The sequence below is a fragment of the Poromitra crassiceps genome (assembly GCF_964638095.1).
Source record: "Poromitra crassiceps genome assembly, chromosome: 4".
In the NCBI taxonomy this organism is placed as follows: domain Eukaryota; kingdom Metazoa; phylum Chordata; class Actinopteri; order Beryciformes; family Melamphaidae; genus Poromitra; species Poromitra crassiceps.
In genome coordinates, this window is record NC_139626.1 from 2,860,939 (window position 1) to 2,883,311 (window position 22,373).

General features: G+C 43.0%; 1 protein-coding gene across 1 annotated transcript; it reads right to left on the reverse strand.

The window, feature by feature from the left end:
- Window positions 1-2,055: 2,055 nt before the first annotated feature.
- On the reverse strand, window positions 2,056-3,768 carry LOC310774982 (heme-binding protein 2-like; the record flags this gene model as incomplete). The annotated part of the gene is made up of 4 exons (XM_083635066.1): window positions 2,056-2,233; window positions 2,387-2,561; window positions 2,911-3,038; window positions 3,725-3,768. The coding sequence occupies 4 exons, from the start codon at window positions 3,766-3,768 to the stop codon at window positions 2,056-2,058; spliced, it is 525 nt and encodes a 174-aa protein (XP_083491192.1).
- Window positions 3,769-22,373: the final 18,605 nt, after the last annotated feature.

Consider the following 22,373-nt stretch of genomic DNA (forward strand, 5'->3'; position numbering starts at 1 on the left):
GTTACTAGGTCAAACTTAACGTTTCAGCTATATTTAGAATGGGGAGAGACCATAGAACATTTCACTCTGACCAAAACTTAAAAAAAACATTGAAAAAATATTTTCTTTAAACCTTTTTCTTTTAACGTTTTGGTCCGAGTGAAATGTTAAGCGATCTCTCCTGTTTCTAAATATATCTGAACCGTTTCCCATAAAGTGAATCAACTCACTCATATTATTCATAAAACCGGGCTTATATAAATAACCTTACGTTTTCTCTGTTTCAGTTAAGTGTATTCGGAATGTCCCTGCCTTCTTTGCTGAGAGGCTCTACAAGGCCATGAAGGTGAGACACACCCATCTTGTTTAGATCGATAATATTCCATTTCCATACATTATGTACTCTTTGTGTCACCCTTACTGTGTGTGTGTGTGTGTGTGTGTGTGTGTGTGTGTGTGTGTGTGTGTGTGTGTGTGTGTGTGTGTGTGTGTGTGTGTGTGTGTGTGTGTGTGTGTGTGTGTGTGTGTGTGTCTCAGGGACCCAAGGACAGCGCCCTGATCCGGATCATGGTCACCCGCTCTGAGGTTGACCTGTTGGATGTCCGCCAGGAATATGTGAAAAACTACGGCAAGTCGCTTCACACGGACATCTCTGTAAGTGTCTCCATCCCATACACCACCTGAATAACCAGAGCACCACGGATGGATCGATGAGTGGGAGGGAGAGACAATCTGTTGCTGATGCTTGTGTTTTATTGGCAGGCCCAGGGAGACACGTCAGGGGACTATAAGAAACTGCTACTGAAGATCTGTGGAGGCCTTGACTGAAAAGGAAGCAGAACATCTGCTACATCATTGAAATATCCCACAAATGATGTTTATGGGCTGACCTACATGTATACTAAACAACACAATCTGCAAAACTGTATGATGTGCCACTGCTCTCAATGCAATGCTTATCTAGTAAGAACTTCATATGACCACTTTCTTTTTTTCTGTGAGGTGAAGATACAGTACAGTACATGCCCTAATAAGATTAGATTTATAAGAGTACATTTGGATTTAAGAACTATATATTTTTAGAAGTATATCTGAATTGTGCCGATGTTATATCTAAAGTCATGAGATTGTTTATCTGCCAGTCAGTTAATTTTCTAATGTTAAGCAATACTGAATAAAACATGAGATGTCAGAATACCTGACAGCCAAGTACCAAAGTAACAAAGTCAGTTAGATTCTTATATTTCATTATACTTGTGCTGTATTCGCGGATGGGTTTAATTTGAATCTACATTTATTTGTATGTGTATATGTATATATATATATATATATCTAATATATATATATATACTGTATATATATATATATATATATATATATATATATATATATATATATATATATATATATATATATATATATATATATGTATATTTGTATACATTCGTATATGCCAGTCAGTGTAACATGCAACCTCAAGCGTCCTGACATTTCATAAATTGTTGGTGCTTTTATCGTCAGGTGTATCAGAAAATAAATTTTGGCAATCCACATTGGGAGTATTTCTGCTCCAGCACATGCGAAAATTAGCCTGGTAAACCAGCCAGTCACGTGAACTCACACTTCATTTCGTTCTACCAGAACCATGTGAGTTCACGTGACTGGCTGGTTTACCAGGCTATGCGAAAATATGAGAGTAAGACAACTCTAACTGGACAAGAAACAATAAACCATCTCTTATAATATATTTAGACTCAAATGTCAAATTCATAGTCATGTCTATTAAATGCCTTTAACCCCTTTTTTCTTTTTTTTGCAAAAGCTTCATAGTTCAATGAAAATATTTTATGCTTTAAATCTAAAATGGTTCATGGATTACATTCTAATCTAACAAACCTATCAATTTAAAAGTCAAGCACGTTGCCGTGGAAACAATTAAGCTTAGCTCAAAATCACAAATCAGAACGAGCGGGTCGCCGGTATATTTTCTATCTTGTAAGGGCTCCTTGGCTGAAAAACATTTGAGAACCTCTGCATTATGACTGGTGAGACAGACAGGTCATAACATCCTTTCATTCAGGCAGCAGAGATCCAGATCTCATTGTGGTGAGTGTGGATGATGTCCCAGGGACTGTCGTACACAGCACCAGTGTATCTGTGGTCCTCAAAGGGTTTCCCAGCCTGAACCAAGGCCTCACGGAGCTGCTTCATGTTCTCCTGGCCAAGAGCATGGCTTACAAAACCCGTGAAGGTCCTATAGAGGTAGATTTAGATGTTCAAAAACAGAATCTGAAAAACCCGGCTTCTACTTTTCCATTTGATGGACATAAGAGTTTGCTGTAACTTGAGAACATCAGAGTTTTAGTGCCATGCTCCTCAGAATGAGCTTCAAAGGACCACAACTGACCTGACATAGATGGTGGCAGCAGGTCTGAACTCCTCTGTGACTGAGGGGTCAGTGGGTTTGGGCAGCACCGTGTCAGCGAACACAAACCAAGATACAGACACGTTACTCTCGGAGCCGTCTTCCCCCACTGTCATGGAGACCAAGACAGGCCAGGTACTCATGGGGACATCAGCTCCTTGGAGAGACAAGAAATAAAGTCATTACAGTGTGTGGCACTTTTGTGCAAAGTGACTTACAATAAGTGCATTTTGTCACTTGTCAGCTAAGCCTTTTAATAAGAATAAGTAGCATTAAGTTGAATTGTATTTATTTATTTTTGAAGAAGAGGCGGAAGATCATTACACAACCCTTTCAAGATTCAAAATTAATTTTAATAGCCATAGTGAGTAATCAGATTAACTGAGGAATTTTACTTTTGACACTCTGTGAAGTGTTTCATCTCTTGTGGTATGACTATGCTATTCCCATAACATTGTTATAATATTCCTATAGTTCTGCTGTGCTAATTGTATAGCATCGCTCACCTTCTTCATTGTGTCCTTGGAAGTAATTATACAGCTTGTAGTTTCCTGCTTTCACATCTTCTGTTTCAGCACTCGGGACCTTGGTTGTTATCCATCGGCTGGCGCGTGTACGCACGCTCTTCAGTGTCCTACCAGAGCAGAAATACAAATCATAAGAAATATGTCAAATTGCACCATTACGAAAAATATCTACAGCAATCCTAGTAAAGCTCAATTCAAATATTGCAGCTAAACTGTAAACTTAATAGGACGAATCAGCGTGACGTCACTTGCCACCCAGAAATGCAGAACCCCCCTCGGCAGTTAATAGTATGAGTTGTGCCAAACATTAATATCTCAAAAACTATACATGACATCGCTTATATTTTGACATTCTGAGTGAGAGCAGAGGTAGCTCAAGAGTTTGATGATGTATAATACATGCATGTCGTGTTAAAGTTGTGTGAACTGTCGCAGTTATTAAAATGTAAACAGAGTTAACTGGCTAGAGTCAGACACTCAAGCCTCGCGCCACTTGGGCTCCATAGGGTTCCATTGCCGTTGACACCCAGTGACGCGGTTTGTTTACCAAAATGCTGCTCGGCTGATCCCTCGTATAGGACACCTACTTATTTAATGTGTGTGTGTGTGTGTGTGTGTGTGTGTATTTCCGAACATACAGTACAAGGTCAAATTAATAAATACTCTAAACCATTTTATGTTATTCATAACTCCAGGTCCACATTTTTCCATGATGACACACGTGTCACAGAGAGACTCACAAGGTGAGAACAATACCAGCCCCGCTGTCGTGGCTCGTAATGAGTGAGCTTACCTGGTTGATCTGAACCACAGTGAACTGTGGGCATTTGTAGCCATCATGGCAAAATCCTGGTGCAGTCCAGCCTGGTGCTCCAAGCAGCAGTGTCAAGGTGAGAGCTGCAAAAAGCAATGTGTGCACTGGAGGCAACGGCGAGCACTTCATCTTATATCCTACTGTGCGTCCTTGTAGGCAGCAACACTGGACAATATTCTCTCTCTTCCAAGTTTAGCAGCTTTCAGGATCTTCGCCACCAAGGCAGGCGGCTGGCAAACCCACGCAGGCTTCACATAGGCTGTTAGAAGCAAATGTGTGTTTGCACTGCGTGTTGCTGCTGGCAGTAGACAGCCCGATGAGCCGAGCACCTGCTTTCTCTGTTTGTTTTCATCACAAGCCCCATGGGGATGAAACCAAGATGAATAGGTTGAAACCTCAGAAGAGGTGACGCCCAGGGTCACTCCAATTGGGAATTATAGAGGGGGAACACACGCGTGTGTGTGTGTGTGGGGGGGTTTATTACTGTCGATGTCTTTCTGATTCTGATTCTAACAAGTTTGGAAAAAAGGAAGATGAAAAAATAATTTTGTATAAACGTTTGCCAAGAAAAAAAGAACACACAAACTGAAGCTCAAACTGCTCATGGCTGATTTGCATGGAATGCTGATGTCTTGGGGGGTTAAAGTATGTTGGATACTTGTCTATGTAAACTGTGTTTCTGTGGTATATTGTTTGTTTTGATGTTTTGCTATATGGTTTTATGCTTGCTGCAGCAGAAATGCTCATTTTTGGCTGCGACAAGCTGACACCCACAATTGCAGAAGCATTTCCCCTGCATGGGCATGATGTGAGAATTTCACTGTGGTGAAAGATACGGACAAGAATATTGTGACTCTGATACAGTGTGGTGCTGTAACTTACTTTCCCAGTAACTACTAATGCAACTACTAGTAAGTAGTAACTACTAATGTATATATATATATATATACTGTATATATATATATACATATACAAAGGAAACCCAGGTCTCTGATTATAGGCGTGAGATATCTCACTATGGGACATTATGATCTGCAGCAGGGAGGCAAGCAAGCTTTCCCTGTCATTTTAAACCAGTCCAATGTCGTTGTCTCTGTTGTTGTAAACTTATGAGGGACCTTCGTGTACTAGCTGGTGCTAGATGGTGTCGAGTGTCAATAACAGTAGCCCTTACTGAGGGCCGGCCACACACACGCACACACACTGCAAAATGCATTATTTAGATTGAGTCTTAAAATGTTGTCTTACTTGAGGCAAGAGACTAATCTGACAGACTCACGAGTAGCGAGCACACTCAATCCAACGAGGAAAAACTCAGGTGCAAGTCAAAAACAAACTATTTAGAAGAGAGAAAAACACACATTCACACAAAAACATGACGCAAATCAACCATAACCATTCCTTTCCGCTCCATTTCACCCTGAGTGACTCTTCGCGGATTTCACTCTCATTTTCAAAGGTTTCTGTCTGAACAAACAAGACTTAAAAGTAATTTGATATCAGAAAAGTCAGAGCCATCAGAATACATTTTCTGCAACACTCAGTGATACTTTCATACATTCACTACTGGCTGGCTTTGATGCCTTCTTTGTTGTCACCGTCTTCATCATGTTTCACCACCAATATGATGGGATTTGCAGCTTGCCACAATACATCGATGAGGACTCACAACTCCATCTTTATCCCATTGATACCTGATGCAGCATTTGCGTGTGTATCCCTTTAAGACGGCGAACCGCGTGACGCGGTCTTATAGGGATACACACACAAATGCTGCATCAGGTATTAATGGGTTAAATGAACCCTCACTGCCAACCACTTTCATGTGCACGATGAGGAGGCACAAAAACACACGTTTGGAAATCGCCTGTTTTACTGCAATTGTGATTTAATCGTATTGTTCAGTGTTCAGCTGCTGGTAAATCCAATTGAGTGTGATGTGTTCTGCTGAATATGAGGGTGGATTAGTGTTTAGTCCAATATATTTTCTTTTTGCAGCAAAATCAAGCAATTGTGATTGAATCGTATCGTGAGTGATGTTCTCAGTATCTGTCTCACATGCAACTCTGGTTCCTTCGCTTTCAGCCCCCGCCTGTTAAACACCAGCAAGACATTTCACAGCTTTTGCATATCACCTTACAATCAGCTTACTCACAGAAAACTAGTGTTGGCAAAAGCTTTATTAAACGAACAGTCAAGCATTTTGTGTGGTGAGAGAAAACCTGTTCACATGGGGGAACTTCGGGAAGGTATGCTGAAAACTACTTCCCCAAGTCTAGTCTACAGCTATCTTGTGGAGGTCTCTCGCCCACAGTTAACAGGCGCAGGGCTTAAGAAAAGCCTGACTGTGGTGAACACACTTGAGCCTCTTCTAAACATGAAGTCTATGATTCTACTGAAAGACAATAAATGATAACATAAAATTATTGCCCAGCTTAATGGGTGCGTTCGTAAATGTCACTCCGAGCGCACTCTGGCACAAACTGGACTGTTGGTAAATTGGGAGCGCTGTTGGAATACAGCGTTCAGTTATTCAGAGCACTACACTCTCGTAGTGGCAGAGCAGCACTCTCAGCATTCCGTCTGAGCAGACGGAGCAGCAGAGCGCTGGAAGAGAAGAGAAGGGGGCAGAGGAGTTGAGAGCAGATAAGAGTGAGCCGTTTGTATGTGTAGCAGTTAGATAACTGCTAGCCAGTAGCCAATGTTTCTAAAACTAATGACCCGTTCGCTCTGCGTCTTTGAACAGCCGCAGTCTCATTTTAGTGAAGAGCGTCAGATTGGATTTACGAACGCACCCTAAGTGACCTGAAACTGATTGAAATGAAAGTGACATGGGGATGTGAGTTTATTGCTCTGTTACTACTGAACAGTTCAGCTCTGCAGCTTCACCTGCTGCTGCTGCTCTTCTCACCACAACACTTATGCCTTTTGAGATGATGATGCAGGCGAAAACTTCTCCCACAAACACTGCAACTAAATGGTTTGTCGCCTGTGTGGACTCTCATGTGTGTCTTCAAGTTTGCTTTCCGACTAAAACTTTGACCACAGTCCGAGCAACTAAATGGTTTGTCGCCTGTGTGGACTCTCATGTGTGTCTTCAAGTGTTGTTTCAGACTTAAGGTTTTACCACAGTCCGAGCAACTAAATGGTTTGTCGCCTGTGTGGACTCTCATGTGTGTCTTCAAGTTTACTTTCAGACTAAAGGTTTTACCACAGTCTGAGCAACTAAATGGTTTGTCGCCTGTGTGGACTCTCATGTGTGTCTTCAAGTTTGGTTTCTGACTAAAGGTTTGACCACAGTCTGCACAACGAAATGGTTTGTCGCCTGTGTGGACTCTCATGTGTGTCTTTAAGGTTTGTTTCAGACTAAAACTTTGACCACAGTCTGCACAACTAAATGGTTTGTCGCCTGTGTGGACTCTCATGTGTGTCTTTAAGGTTTGTTTCAGACTAAAACTTTGACCACAGTCCGAGCAACTAAATGGTTTGTCGCCTGTGTGGACTCTCATGTGTGTCTTCAAGTGTACTTTCTGACTAAAACTTTGACCACAGTCCGAGCAACTAAATGGTTTGTCACGTGTGTGGACTCTCATGTGTGTCTTTAAGGTTTGTTTCAGACTAAAACTTTGACCACAGTCCGAGCAACTAAATGGTTTGTCGCCTGTGTGGACTCTCATGTGTGTCTTCAAGTGTTCTTTCTGACTAAAACTTTGACCACAGTCCGAGCAACTAAATGGTTTGTCGCCTGTGTGGACTCTCATGTGTCTCTTCAACTCTATTTTTTTACCAAAACTTTTTTCACAGTCTGAGCAACTAAATAGTTTCTCACCCGTGTGGACTCTCATGTGTGTCTGCAGACCTCCCTTGGTGTCAAATCTTTTACCACACGCTGAGCCACTAAAGACTTCCTTCCCAGTATAAGATCTCTTACGACTTATACGGACTTCAGTGTTTTCAAGTGACTCTAAACCAGACTGAGGTTGCCTAGACTCGTTCCAATCATCACCGTCTTCAGTCTCAGGGTCAGAAGAGTCTGCAGTCTTGCCAGCACTAGTTGCTTGTAAATGACTAGGTGGATCTAAGTTCCTGGCTGGTTCTTCTGATACTCCACAGACCTCTCCATCAGCTTCTGTTTTCATTTGTTCAGTTGAGCTGCTGGCTAGAGGCTCGGCGTCAATGTCCTCATCACTTTGGCTTTTATGAAGCAGTGAGGACTGAGGTTTCTCTTCATCATCTTCACTCTTTACAGGGACAGCAGTGAATGGGGACTTGGTGATATGGGTCTCGTCCAGCCCTTGAAGCTGCTCTCCCTCCTGACTGGTACAGACTTCCTCCTCCTGTTCCTCTTTAACGTGTGTGGGCTCTGGGTCCTCCTGTTCCTCTTTAATATCATGTGGGGGCTCTGGGTCCTCCTGTTCCTCTTTCATGTGTGGGGGCTCTGGGTTCTCCTGGTGCAGACTGGGGCTGACCTCCTGCTGCTCAGAGGAAACCTCTTCTTTACTGACATACAGCTTCTTGAGGTCTGGAGGTACAAATGAAATACAGACATATTCACATTAAGGAAAACTAACTCAACATGTTGTCACCATGACTTCATAATGTTAATGGTAAAATTATCGAGGGGTACCAACTTAGGACTTGCACAGTGATAAGAGTGAATGGGAACTCAGTGAGATCAGCCTCCTGCGGCCCTTGAAGCTGCTCTCCCTCCTGACTGGTACCGACTTCCTCCTGTTCCTCTTTAATGTGTGGGGGCTCTGGGTCCTCCTGTTCCTCTTTAATATCTGGGGGCTCTGGGTCCTCCTGTTCCTCTTTAATATGTGGGGGCTCTGGGTCCTCCTGTTCCTCTTGAATGTGTGGGGGCTCTGGGTCCTCCTGGTGCAGACTGGAGCTCCAATCCTGCTGCTCAGAGGGAACCTCTTCTTTATAGACCAACAGCTGCTGGACATCTGGAGGTAAGACTGAAATACACACATGCACGCGTACACACGCACACACACACAAAAAGCTTAATTCATGGTAGGACACTTGACATTTTTGATGTGTCTCTCGACGGAAATAAACGAGTCACGCGCCATTTTTAATTTATACTTCAGCGACAGGTTTCAGTTGTCTCCACGGTAACAGCGAGACGGCCCCACCCCCAGCAAAAGTGTCCCCTCCTCGGCTTTACTCCGTGGCCATCCGAGGGGCAACAGTTTGTTTTCCTCTGAGTTCAAATCACTATAAAAACATCTTGCGTGGGACGGGTCCCCTAAATAAAAATAAAAAGTAGAATAGCCACGGACCCTCGTATCTGTATATCACCGCATCGGGTTTGACAGACAGCGGCTCGCCTCGCTCTTTTCAGAGAATCGTTCCCACTCCTCCAGACCTCCGGCCACACGGGGAGCCCTCTCTGTTTCCCTGCGGAAAGCAGCTGCTGGCTGCCCGGCAGGTTGGCTGCCACACTGCCACACCTAACACAACTGTCTCTCTAGCCAGTCACAGTGCACAACGAAATATGACGGTGTCCGCGACATAACATTCTCGAGAGAGAGACAGTTTCAAGTGTCGAGAGAGGCAGCATCAATTGGGCTTAAAATGATGCACAACCAAGACCTAAACTACCACCTGCATGCTGACAATACTCAAATACATCCATAGCACACCTGATATTGCAGCTGCAACGGCAACACTCAACTGTCTGCAGCATCAAATCCTGGATTCAGAGCAGCTTTTTGAAACTAAACGCAGACAAAACAAGAAATAATCCTCATCGGCTCCAAGTCCACATACAGACACACAGAGCACTAAATGATGATGTCATCAGTGAGTGATGTCATCAGTGATCAAGTCACACCAGATGATGTCATCATTGTTCGAGTGACTTTGCATCATCATTAGGTAATTAGGGCAATCATTAGCTAATTAGGGCAATTAATCGGCCCACCTAATATAGAAGAGACAGTGTTGGCTTGAGAGACTAACAGGAAGTGTAAACACAATCGGAACCGATTGTATTTGCACTTCCTGTGGCAGAGCTTATCTCCGCAGCCTGCTTCCAGTGAGTCACACTAGCTTTGACCAGAGAGACGATATCTGGTTTGAGCAGGTAAAACAGCCTGCGTTTTGAACAGGAAGTCAAACACAAACTGGTCCTGTGGAGGGTCCCCCTCCTGAAAATACATTAAAAACAAACAGGTAAACTACTGGACAGACCCTCCACAGGACCATACATTGATTGACACTAACTTATACATCGGGAACTAGGTTTTGTCAGTAAAGTTTTTGAATGTCTGAAAAATTCACAGTGGCCATTTTGTGTGGAAAAGGCATGGGTAAACACAGGTGCAAGCAAAACACTAATGAGGGTTTCCAACTTCCATGATTGGAAGAAATTTCACAGAAATACGAGGGATCAGCCGAGCAGCATTTTGGTAAACAAACCCCGTCACTGGGTGGCAACGGCAATGGAACCCTATGGAGCGTGAGTTTGAGCGTCTGACTCTAGCCGGCTGACCGTGTTTACAATTTAAAAACTGCGACAGTTCACACAACTTTAACATGACATGCATATATTATACATCAAACTCTTGAGCTAATTCTGCTCTCACTCAGAATGTCAAAATATAAGCAATGTGATGTATAGTTTTTGAGATATTAACGTTTGTTTGGCACAACTCATAGTAGTTAACTGCCGCGGGGCTACGCATTTTGGGGTGGCAAGTGACGTCACGCTGATTCGTCTTATATCACACAATGTGTATGAGTAATGTGAAAATAACATTCACATTTCACCAACCTGCTCTGTGTAAGGGCACTTTAGGATTTAAAAGAGCATCCAGCAGCTTTCGTTGTCGGGCGTTCTCCTTTTTTAAAGCAGAAGCTTCCTCCTCGTACTCTGCTATTGTTCTTTCAATCAGCCCAGATATCTCTTCAGCAGCTGCAGTTAGTCGCTGCTTCACCGCTGCTCTCAGCTTCTGGACTTTAGACATGTTCACACAAGTGACAGGAAGTGAGTCCATAAGATCCAGCCTCTTCTTCTTCTTCTTCCTCGTCTCCATCTTTAGCCTATGAAACATACAAGTGCAGTTTAGTTTGCAGGTGTTTCTCCCCTTTGTCAGTTTACACAGGACTCACTTTTTCAAAAGGTGGCACAATCAAAAACATTTGGTGGCGCAACATTCTGCTGTGGCACATTTAAGATACTATTTTGCAGTGGCCTATATTTGTACATTTGTTACTACAAAAGTGCATGAAAATGCTTTGAAAGCAGAAATACGATGCCACCTTCATTTCAAAATAAAGTTATAGTTTTTCGTTCATACATAAGAACAAGTCAATGTGTAAACAGTATACGGCAGGGGTCTTCAAAGTCTGAGCCTGTAGGCCTCCCCTCAGACAAAGCTAGGACCCCTCCCACACACACACACACACACACACACACACACACACACACACACACACGCACACACGCGCACACACACACACACACGCGCACACACACACACACACACACACACACACACCCACACACACACGCACTGACGCACACACGCTCTTAGTTTCAATTCCTGGATGCCTATGGAATCATGATTATGTTATTTTATCCGATAGACACTCAATAATGGAGGCAAAATATTGCTGTTTGGCATACTGTACATACAGTATTTTCTAGACAGTTTGTCCTGCGTGAGGGCTGCCTCTGAGTAATCATATAACCCAATCACTGAAATCTTGTGGAACATCTGTCATGTTTGTTGGAAAGTGCCTGCATTGCTGCCAAGATGCCAGAGCTGATGTTACTCACGTTACTGCCACCATCAGATAAATGAGAAAAATCAGGTGAGTGGCAATAGACCCTTCTCACGGGGGCCATTTTGTGTCGAAAAGGAAGGGTAAACACAGGTGCAAGCAAAACACTAATGAGGGTTTCAAACTTCCATGATTGGAATTTGGAAACCCTCATTAGTGTTTTGCTTGCACCTGTGTTTATTCTGCCTTTTCGACACAAAATGGCCCCCGTGAAAAGGGTTATAATCTGATTTCCGCGTTTACATGCACTCATACAGTGAGTACATAAACTCACCTCAAGTGTGTGAATGGACATTTACTGCAAATTATGAATAAAACTGATGATTCAGCAGAAAGCTGTGTATCGTTTTTTTCATAAACTGATAACGGCCTTTATAAAGGATATCGGTTTGCTGTTTACATGACACTTGTAATCAGGCAACTCTAGAAATCCGATAATAATCGGTTTATGTGCAATAATGTAGGCATGCTGCTAGCTATAACCGATTCAAGCTATTTCTTATTTCCACTGAGAAACTGTGCCCCTCGTCGGTACTACTATTACAAGGCCACTTTGTCACTTGTATGCTCACTTTTATCAGCTGAAACTACAAATATTCAGGACAAGTTGTCATATAACAAAACCCCGAGTTTGACTGGAGAGGTCCGCACCTGCGCAGCGCACCACGGTGAGGTGCAGAACAAGACAATATTTAGACTTACTTGACTCACCGTGCAGCAAAAATGTGGCTACCGCGGAGCTATAGCTAACCTTAAGTGACTGTGTGTGAACTGAACTTAGATAACCATCATTGTTTCGACTGACATGCGCGTAAGTAAAGTAACGTTAAGTCAGCCCCACTGTGGGCCGCTAACGTTAGCTAGCTATGCTAACTGCACAACGTTTTGTATGAGATGAAACGAGACCAATTAATGTGAACAGCCATTCAGATAGTTCGCCACAGTCGACTCTTCTGCCGGTTAATCCATGTTGTACTCTGTATGTGATATGTAGGATATGTGCTTAAAGACTCACGGCTTGTTGTCGGACGAGATGTTGCATTTGGTTCGGAACAGCTCGTTGTTTACGCCGGTCTAAGCTAGTCTCACGTGGTCAGACTCTACGGCTGCCTGCGACCAAAGATGATGCGAGACGTCTGAGCCACGCCCACGCAGGATGCTCACAGCTCAACCATGTCATGTGACAGCCAATTGCCAAAAAGGGAGCAGCACCTTACGACACCTGAATTACAATTCGGTAGATATGCTGAAAAATCTTGTTTACATTGCAGTGGTTCTCAAAGTGGAGTCCGGGGACCCCCCAGGTGTCCTTGAGGAGGGAGGGGAGAGCAGGGGGTCCCCAGGAGGAAAAAGTGGAGTGATTTATTTTCACTATAATTCTATTCGAACCACAAGTTACACAATGACAGAATTCGAGTTTCATGCACTTTCTGTATTAAGATATAAAAGCAAAAATCTTTTCAGATATCTTTTCAGATGCTGGACAGCCTTGGCTTGTAGGCTACTGCTTTGCATATTGTACATCATAGGCTACTTGGTGGCCATGTTCAAAGAGAATAGATAGGTTATTGATATAGGCCTATTATATATTGAAAATTCCACAAAGCATATGTTTGGGTATCCTACATGGTGGTACAATGTGTTTTCACCAGGAGTTGCAATCTGATGTGGTGGATCTTCTCATTACTCAGTGTTACTGATGTGGGCAGTAACACACACACACACACACACACACACACACACACACACACACACACACACACACACACACACACACACACACACACACACACACACACACACACACACACACACACACACAGCAGTAACACACACAGATACACATTGCCAAAATCATCTTTAGTTCTAAAATGTTTGCCATATTGTTTGCAGGCCCTCCCAGGTTCCTGCTCAATCCAGCGGCAGTCTCAGAGGATCACATGGTCCAGTTCGGCTTCCTGGGCATTCTCATGCCCGTGGCCATCCGCACCAAGAAGCCCCTGGCCTGGACCTACATCTGGCACCTTGGGTGTGGAAGCAGCTGTGCTCCATCCCTGACCTCGTGGAGGTGGACCTGCTCACCTACCCGTCCCTACAGAGCATCCTTCACCTGGAAAACAGCGGCATCACAGAGGATCATTTCCCTGTGGTGAGATACTGTGTGAACTGGATTATTGCAGAGTTCTTTAGTTTTGTTGAACATTTTCATACTAAGATGAAAGGTATTTTAACTATCTAGTGTATTTCATTGTGTGTTCCTCACCCTCTCTCTCCCTTTCATCTCTACTCTCTCCCCCTTTCCCCCCACTTTATCGGTTTCCCTCTTAAGATGATCCCACTGGACTCGTTTGTGGCCAACAGCACCGATGGAAAGCTGGTGCCGGTGGTTCCTGGAGGTGAAAACATCTCCCTGACCTTTGCCAACTGGACTGAATACGTGGAGAGGGCTCTGCAATACAGACTGCATGAGACGGACTCACAGGTTTCAAGGATTAATTGCTAAGGAGCATGGAATAATTGTGTGTATTTATCAGGCCTGCCAACCTGCAGGCATTTTGCATAGTGTCCCATAGTGAGATATCTCACGCCTATAATCAGAGACCTGGGTTTCCTTTGTATATGTATATGTATGTATATATATATATATATATATATATATATATATATATATATATATATATATATATATATATATATATATATATATATATATATATATATATATATATACATACATTAGTAGTTACTAGTAGTTGCATTAGTAGTTACTGGGAAAGTAAGTTACAGCACCACACTGTATCAGAGTCACAATATTCTTGTCCGTATCTTTCACCACAGTGAAATTCTCACATCATGCCCATGCAGGGGAAATGCTTCTGCAATTGTGGGTGTCAGCTTGTCGCAGCCAAAAATGAGCATTTCTGCTGCAGCAAGCATGAAACCATATAGCAAAACATCAAAACAAACAATATACCACAGATACACAGTTTACATAGACAAGTATCCAACATACTTTAACCCCCCAAGACATCAGCATTCCATGCAAATCAGCCGTGAGCAGTTTGAGCTTCAGTTTGTGTGTTCTTTTTTTCTTGGCAAACGTTTATACAAAATTATTTTTTCATCTTCCTTTTTTCCAAACTTGTTAGAATCAGAATCAGAAAGACATCTACAGTAATGCAACGTCAGCACCACTCAGCTGTGCCGGTTATTTCATGTGTTTGTTTAACATGGCACTGCTTCCTGTTTGGAGAGTACTCGAAGGTCCAAACACCGCCCGGCAAAGTTGCACCCCATTTTAAATGTGACCTGTATGCGGATAAGTTATCTGGATGTTATTTGGATAAGGAAACACGCATGTTAATGCAAGGTGTAAACGCACAGTGATCAGGATGTGATCAGATCTGCCTGACCACATCTGGAGGGAGTCTGGCTCACATTGTGTCCAGATCTCTTTCACCCCATTTACACCTGTTTTTTAAATGCGACCATTCTCCAGATAACTTATCTGGATTCAGGTCACATTTAAAAACCAGGTGTAAATGGGGTGTTAGTGTAAAAACTAATCAAACGAGGGTCTTTAAGCCACTAAATCTGGACTGCTCTGTATTTATTTTCTCAGAACTGGAATGCGTGTTCCATCATCAGATTCACTCCCAGATTGCGTTCTGGCCCCATGAGACCCAGTTAGCCTAGATAGGGCGGTCTGCCGGGAAGTCTCCGGGTAGTCCCGATCAGGTCCCAAAGGCCAGTCTCTCCCTGATAGTGCGATATGTAGGCTACATTATTTTAAATGATGGCTGTTATAAACATCACAAACCATGCATCCCATTGAAAGAGAAAACCTTTCCACAAGCATCAACTGGACCAGATCGTTCCAGTAAACAGGTTTTCTCTTCCCTCACAAAATGCTTGAACTGGACAATCCCCCCCCGCCCTTTTTTTATCAAAGGTTAATTTTGGTTTAATTTAATTTTTAATTTTCATATGGACTGGGAGCCAGTTGCACCTAACCTGACCAAGGTTAGGTTGCTGGACTTAAAAAAGGTAGGAAATTGGCAGGGGCTTGGGGCAAAATTCCCATGAAAAAAATCTAAAATTGCTCTTTGAGTTGGGATGAAGGGGGCTTTTAAGTATTAAAGGGTTTAATACTTTCTGTATTTTAATGTTTTTCTATATTTGCAAAGTACAACTTGAAAATGGCCAGCTAGGCAATCGGTACCTGCACAACCACCGCCCCCTCCTCCTGCTAGCATTATTTACCTCAGTGACAGACAGCGTAAGCTAGCTGGCCAGCTTAACCTCGCGTCACCAGGCTCTGGTACCCATTACCTAAGGTGCTTCATCTGGTGGTCTTTCTGCTTTGCCCCCTAAGGATGGTTTCATATGGTAGTTCATTGTATTTTTGTAGCTACATGGTATATGGTAGTTCATTGTATTTTTGTAGCTACATAGCTACAGTAGATAACGCGCATCACATTTATTTATGTTACTATGACGCCCTGTTTTCAGAGCAGAATTGTTTTTTGGACTCATCGTTGTTGTTGTGAGAAACATGGCAGTGCCATTGCCAGTTAATACTCTCAATTACTCCAGGCCAGAGCAATTTAGAGAGAGAGTGGCGTCAGCGGAGGACCAAAATGTGTGACTCATTAGCCAATGAACAGCCAGGAAGGGGTCTCGCGCTACTTTTGAATGCTAAAATAAAGCTGATCATGTACAATTTGATTTAAAAAAAAAACTTTCAAAGTACAACGCAAACTGTCCATTTTGCTGCAACTCGACAGTGCTGCTTAATCCAGAACCTTACTTCCTGGAACTCTTGAGAGTAAAAAACTGGTCCATTGGAGGGAATGGAGATGTCGCGACTCTTCTATATACATGGCTCTGCTCCAGGCATTTTGGTAACACAGTACCACAGCCCAACTCTCCTCAACATGTAATGCATAGTGAAGTGACATCTATTCTGTCTGTGTTATCTGTTGCAGGCAGCTGGGGTGGTTGGCCTCCTGGTGTTTCAAAACCCAACCCGTCCATACCCGATTCTGAATCAGTAGTAGCAGCCCTATGGCCCTATTCAGGGGGACAATCAGGGATTTTCCTGGCGCTGATCCACAGAAAGATGCACAGGTCCTGAGGAAGGCCATGAAGGGCATTGGTCAGTGCTTTGAAATACATCTGAAAACACACAGAAGTTCATCAGTCTTTGCTATTTGTTAGGTCAAAGCAGAATGAACTGCATGCACTTCACTTTCTGCACCGGAGTTATCTCAATGAAATTAACACTGCACTGGACGTAGTCTAAGTGGGAACATGTGTTGTTTTTCAGGTTGTATGTCTGTGTAACTTAAGGGTATTTGGTGATATTTTTATAAGCAATGGGAAATGAGGGCTTATTTTTGATCTATGAACCATCATGTTTGATATTGTGCAGGAACGGATGAACAAGCCATCCTTGACTTACTGGGGAGTCGCTCCAACAAGCAGCGTTTGCAGATAATCAGTTCCTTCAATACCGCCTATGGGAGGGTAAGAATCACCATCATGCTTATTGCTAAGTTTATGCTGCCGTGTGTGTGTGTGTGTGTGTGTGTGTGTGTGTGTGTGTGTGTGTGTGTGTGTGTGTGTGTGTGTGTGTGTGTGTGTGTGTCTGTCTGTCTGTCTGTCTGTCTGTCTGTCTGTCTGTCTGTCTGTCTGTCTGTCTATCTAGTCTTCTAGCTATAAAAGGGAGCATCTGTGCAAAGTTTCAATTTTTGTCCAACTGATCAGTGATGTCATAAGGGAACACACACACACACACACACACACACACACACACACACACACACACACACACAAGGAGGCATTGTGACATCACTGATGATGTCATCAGTGATGTCATAAGACTGATGATGTCATCAGTGATGTCATATGGGGCACACACACACACATACACTGATGATGTCATCAGTGGTGTCATATGGGGGCACACGCACACACAAGGAGGCAAGCAGACGAGCTGCGGGCGAGGCCGCACAGCGGCTGAGCTCCGTATGCGAGTTCGGTGAGCGAGCCCGCGTAGTGGGCGAGCCTAGGTCCTAGTATTATAGTTCCGGCCGAGCAATTTGATTGGACAAGAGGGATCCTAGCCGTGCTGATATTCGTAAGCTTACTCTGGAGTTACTTCCAGTGTTGTTGCTACGCAACGCGAGGGATACGAGGCTCGCTCTCTTATGGGTTACGCCCACTGACGCCAAACTCAAAAAACCTGAAAAAAGAAAATGTGTATTTCTTTAAAAATTATTCTTACAATCGTGGGCGCCATGTTGAAATGACGTCAAATGACGCGCTGGGAGCAACTGGGGGTTGAGAAATCATACATTATTTGAATGGTAAATGGTAAATGGCCTGCATTTACAGTATATAGCGCTTTTATCCAAAGCGCTTTACAATCAGTAGGTACATTCACCCATTCATACACGGATGCTGTTTGGCCTTTACTTGCTCCCACTGGGTCTGCTCATTAGTAGTTTTAATATCACTTACCATCTGTATGCGGATGACATCCAGCTCCACTTCTCATTTAAACCCAAGGAGGCGAAACAACTATCTCGCCTCCTAGATTGCATTAGCGCCATTAGTGCCTGGTTGGCGGAAAATTTCTTACAGCTAAATGCTGACAAAACCGAGGTCCTGATCATCGCCCCAGATAATGTTGTCCCTGTGATCCTTCAGAGCATTGGCACTCTCTCATCTTCAGTCCGGTCGAATCTGCGTAACTTAGGTGTAATTTTTGATCAATCTATGTCATTTGACCATCATATAAAACAACTCTCAAAATCATGTTTCTTCCACTTACGTAGTATAAGTAAACTCCGATCTTTAGTCTCCACGACAGAACTGGAGATGCTTATTCATGCATTTATTTCATCACGTATAGACTATTGTAATGCCCTGTTCACCTCACTTAGTAAATCTGCCCTCGGCCGCTTGCAAGCAATTCAGAATGCTTCAGCAAGACTCCTCACAAGATCGAATAAATACTCTCACATTACACCCCTTCTGAAATCACTCCACTGGCTCCCTGTTCCATTTAGGTATCAGTTCAAAATTCTCACACTCACCTACAGAGCACTCCATGGTCAGGCTCCAGCTTACCTGGCTGATCTACTCATTCCCCACTCTTCTGTTCGCTCCCTCAGGTCAATTAATCTTCACCTCCTGTCTGTCCCACACACCCGCCTCGTGACCCGTGGTGACAGAGCTTTTGCCGCTGTTGCCCCTAAATTGTGGAACTCTCTGCCGCCTGCTATTAGGTCTGCCCACTCTGTTGACTCTTTCAAGGCCCAGATTAAAACTTACCTGTTCAAACAGGCCTTCACCTGACTCCCTGCGTAGTGCACACCCTGTCGTGCACTTATGTGTACTTTCGCCCCATGCACTAAGCACTTATTACTGTATTTTGATTATTGTGTTCTTGCCATATCTTGTTTGCATTATTTTTAGCTGTGTATTGCTTTCCATTTGTGTGGCTTAGTGCCTTTTTACTCTTATTTTTTATGTCTATCTATGCACATGTAAAGCACTTTGTGACTTTTGTCTGTGAAAAGCGCTGTATAAATAAATTTACTATGGCGGCAGGCTACCACGCAGGGTGCTTACACACCATCGGGAGCAATTTGGGGTTCAGTATCTTGCCCAAGGACACTTCGACATGCAGACTGGAGGAGGCGGGAATCGAACCACCGACCTCTTTCATCCAAAGCGATTAGTGGACAACCCGCTCTACCTCCTCCGCCAAAGCTGGGGCACAATAGTCTGCCCAGGGGGGGGAAGAAAGGAGAAGAGGGGGAAGAAGGGGGAGAAGAAAAAAAGAGAGAAAGGGAGGGGAAAAGAGATGAGAAAACACTTCTGTATTGCCAATTTTCACTCCTCTGGCTTTTTTAAAGTCTTTATATAGGTTTTGTATTTTCGTTGAGAAAGATTTTTTTTTTCATGTCTGCATTGTTTTGCATTTCTTTGCTTTTATGCAGTTTTTGGTGGCCAAAACTTTTGTTGAATAATTGTTTATAATTATAAACTATATATATATATATATATATATATATATATATATATATATATATATATATATATATATATATATATATATATATATATATATATATATATATATATATATATATATATATATATATAATGTGTGTGTAATTAATTTAAAACTAATGAATTTAAAACTAACCATAAAAATGTACATGAATTGAAACAGTATTGTTGACTTTTTAGATAGTTAATTAAGAGAAAACAATATTTGATTTCCTCAAATTGCCACAACAATAAGCAGGACGCTGTAGGGATTTGAACCCCATTCCTGGTAAAACCAGGCGTGCCAACCACCAGTGTCTTTGTGCTAAGCTGGGCTTTTTGAGGATATACTGTATGGCCGGTAAAGCAAAACCTGCATAAGCAACATTGACCAGGTAGAACACGGCACTGGAGTCAGAGAAGAGGAGAGAGAACACCATTACTTCAAATTACATTTAATTTGTGCTATATGAAGTAAATATTTCTCTATTTAAAATGGGTACTGATATAATGCTGCACTGGAGTCAGAAGAGGAGAGAGAGGAAGCCACATACACACAACTTTCAAGTTGCCTGTCCCTCTCGTCTTGGGATGGCGGTGGAGGTCACAGAGCCGGATGAAGATGGTCTCAATCACACAGCAGCAATCTGGCCACTGGGGAAGCGGGGCAGTAGTTGTGAGTGCCTCTGCACACTCTCCACCCCTGGAGTGAACTCCTTCCTCTTTACCTGAACCTCCCCATGCCCAGCCTGGGAGGAGACAGAGAAGCTCGGCTGGACACAGTATCTTCCTCCAAGCCGTCATCCACATCCCTCTGAGTCAGGGTTCACGTTCAGCGGCTCCAGGCTGACTCAGCAGGTAGTCAACACCAAGCAGCTCTCCTATGAAAAAGGAACACAGACAGACAGACAGACAGACAGACAGAGGTGTTATTAGTTCTATTTAAAGCATTCTAGATCATGGCTGACCAATTTGGGGCCCAGGGGCCAAACTTGGACGACGCTCAGTTTGTTTTGGCCCTCCATGGTTTTGAAATGGGAAGAAAACATGGTGATACTTTCACCATATGAAACTAGAAGACCTATTTTAGACTTAGAATGTAGATTGTCTATAAAATAAAAATGTAATGTAATTTCAGATAACGTCAACATTTATTTTTTAGCCCACGGCCCATCCATCCAATTACTTTTGGCGCTTAATAGGGAAGAATTTGGGCACCTCTGTTCTCGATTGTTTAATTTTAAATATGAGAGTTGTATATGGATCATGTTATGAGTGTATGTTTTGCTTTGGCCATGGGAATGATACAAATGAAGCCTCGTTGAACTTAAGTTAGAACACTGAAAACACACAAACCGAAAGTGTATGCTGCCAATATCAATTAGACATACCAGTATATTTGGCAGGTGGCTTGAAGGTTGATCCAAATGCCCAGCTGGCCAAACACCTTCAGGCTGTTGGTGTTGACACAGTGGGCCACATCTAAGGAGTAGGTGAGGGATGATGGCTTGCTGGTCACAGTGGAGTCCCTGATCGTCTATATGACTGGTTGAAGGCTCAGGACTGACTATGCCTGACTGATCCTGGACACAGACTGGAGAGAGAGAGGAGAGAGAGAGACACACACACACACACACACACACACACACACACACACACACACACACACACACACACACACACACACACACACACACACACACAGGTAAGGTGAGAGAGACAGGTCAGGAGACAGAGCGACATGTAGTTTTAATATCATGTAGCTTTAATATGTCACTGTAAATATTAGATTTAGTGAAATAATTTGCAGAGGTGCAGTGCAGCGCACTGACATATTATCTTTGAGTTAAACTGAATATAGTCATTTAAAAAGCCCAACTGGCAACCGTGTGATGATAAGGATACATGTGGTTATCTGAAATAACCCAGGTTAGCTAATGATCCTCAGTCCCTGAAGCCAAGCAGCTGGAGTCACTTATTAGTCATAATGTACTACTACTACTGTCCCATTTTTGGGTGAAGTAAATATGCAAGCAAGAGTCACACATGCCACACTTGACATGTCACTGTTTTAGTGTTGATAGCACAGGGTGTTTAGCCTTTGCTGGTGGGGAGACAGGCATACATATACTTATGCAGGCATCATAGTAATGTAGGCTACTGAATGTGATAATGCATTGAGCTGTGACAATGCAGCACCACATTTATCAATAGCAATCATAATAACGTTAATGTCACGTTACCTTCGGCAGCTTGTTGACTTTGAACCGTAGTTGGGAAGAACTATTAGCTAGCCTGGGTTGTTTAGCTACTGTAACTAGCCTTTAGCCACAGCCGCCCCTTGTTTGCTGTCAAAAGGGTGTAACTGCACATACGCCCTTTTGACACCTAGCAAAACCCCACTTTTGACACTGACCAAGCCTTGTGGGTAGAGGATTCTAACAGCACTTAGCTCAGCTCAAAATGCATGCTGACATACAGTAATTAATGCTAGCATGATGGCAGCATGATCACATAATTGCCTACTATCCTATATTCTAATTTGATTTTTGTTAGTAGCAACTGTCAATTTGCCACTTCCCAGTTATAAACGAATGCAGCATTAGACAACAGCATCACTCCCTCTCTTGTGATATTGCTTAATTATATAATAGCAGTAAACTTAATACAGTAACTTAATGACTTTGAACCAAGTGTGTAGAATGGCCCATGTTGTGTGAGTGTGTTTAGTGTGAGACTGCTCTGGTGGACTCAAGACAGACAGTTG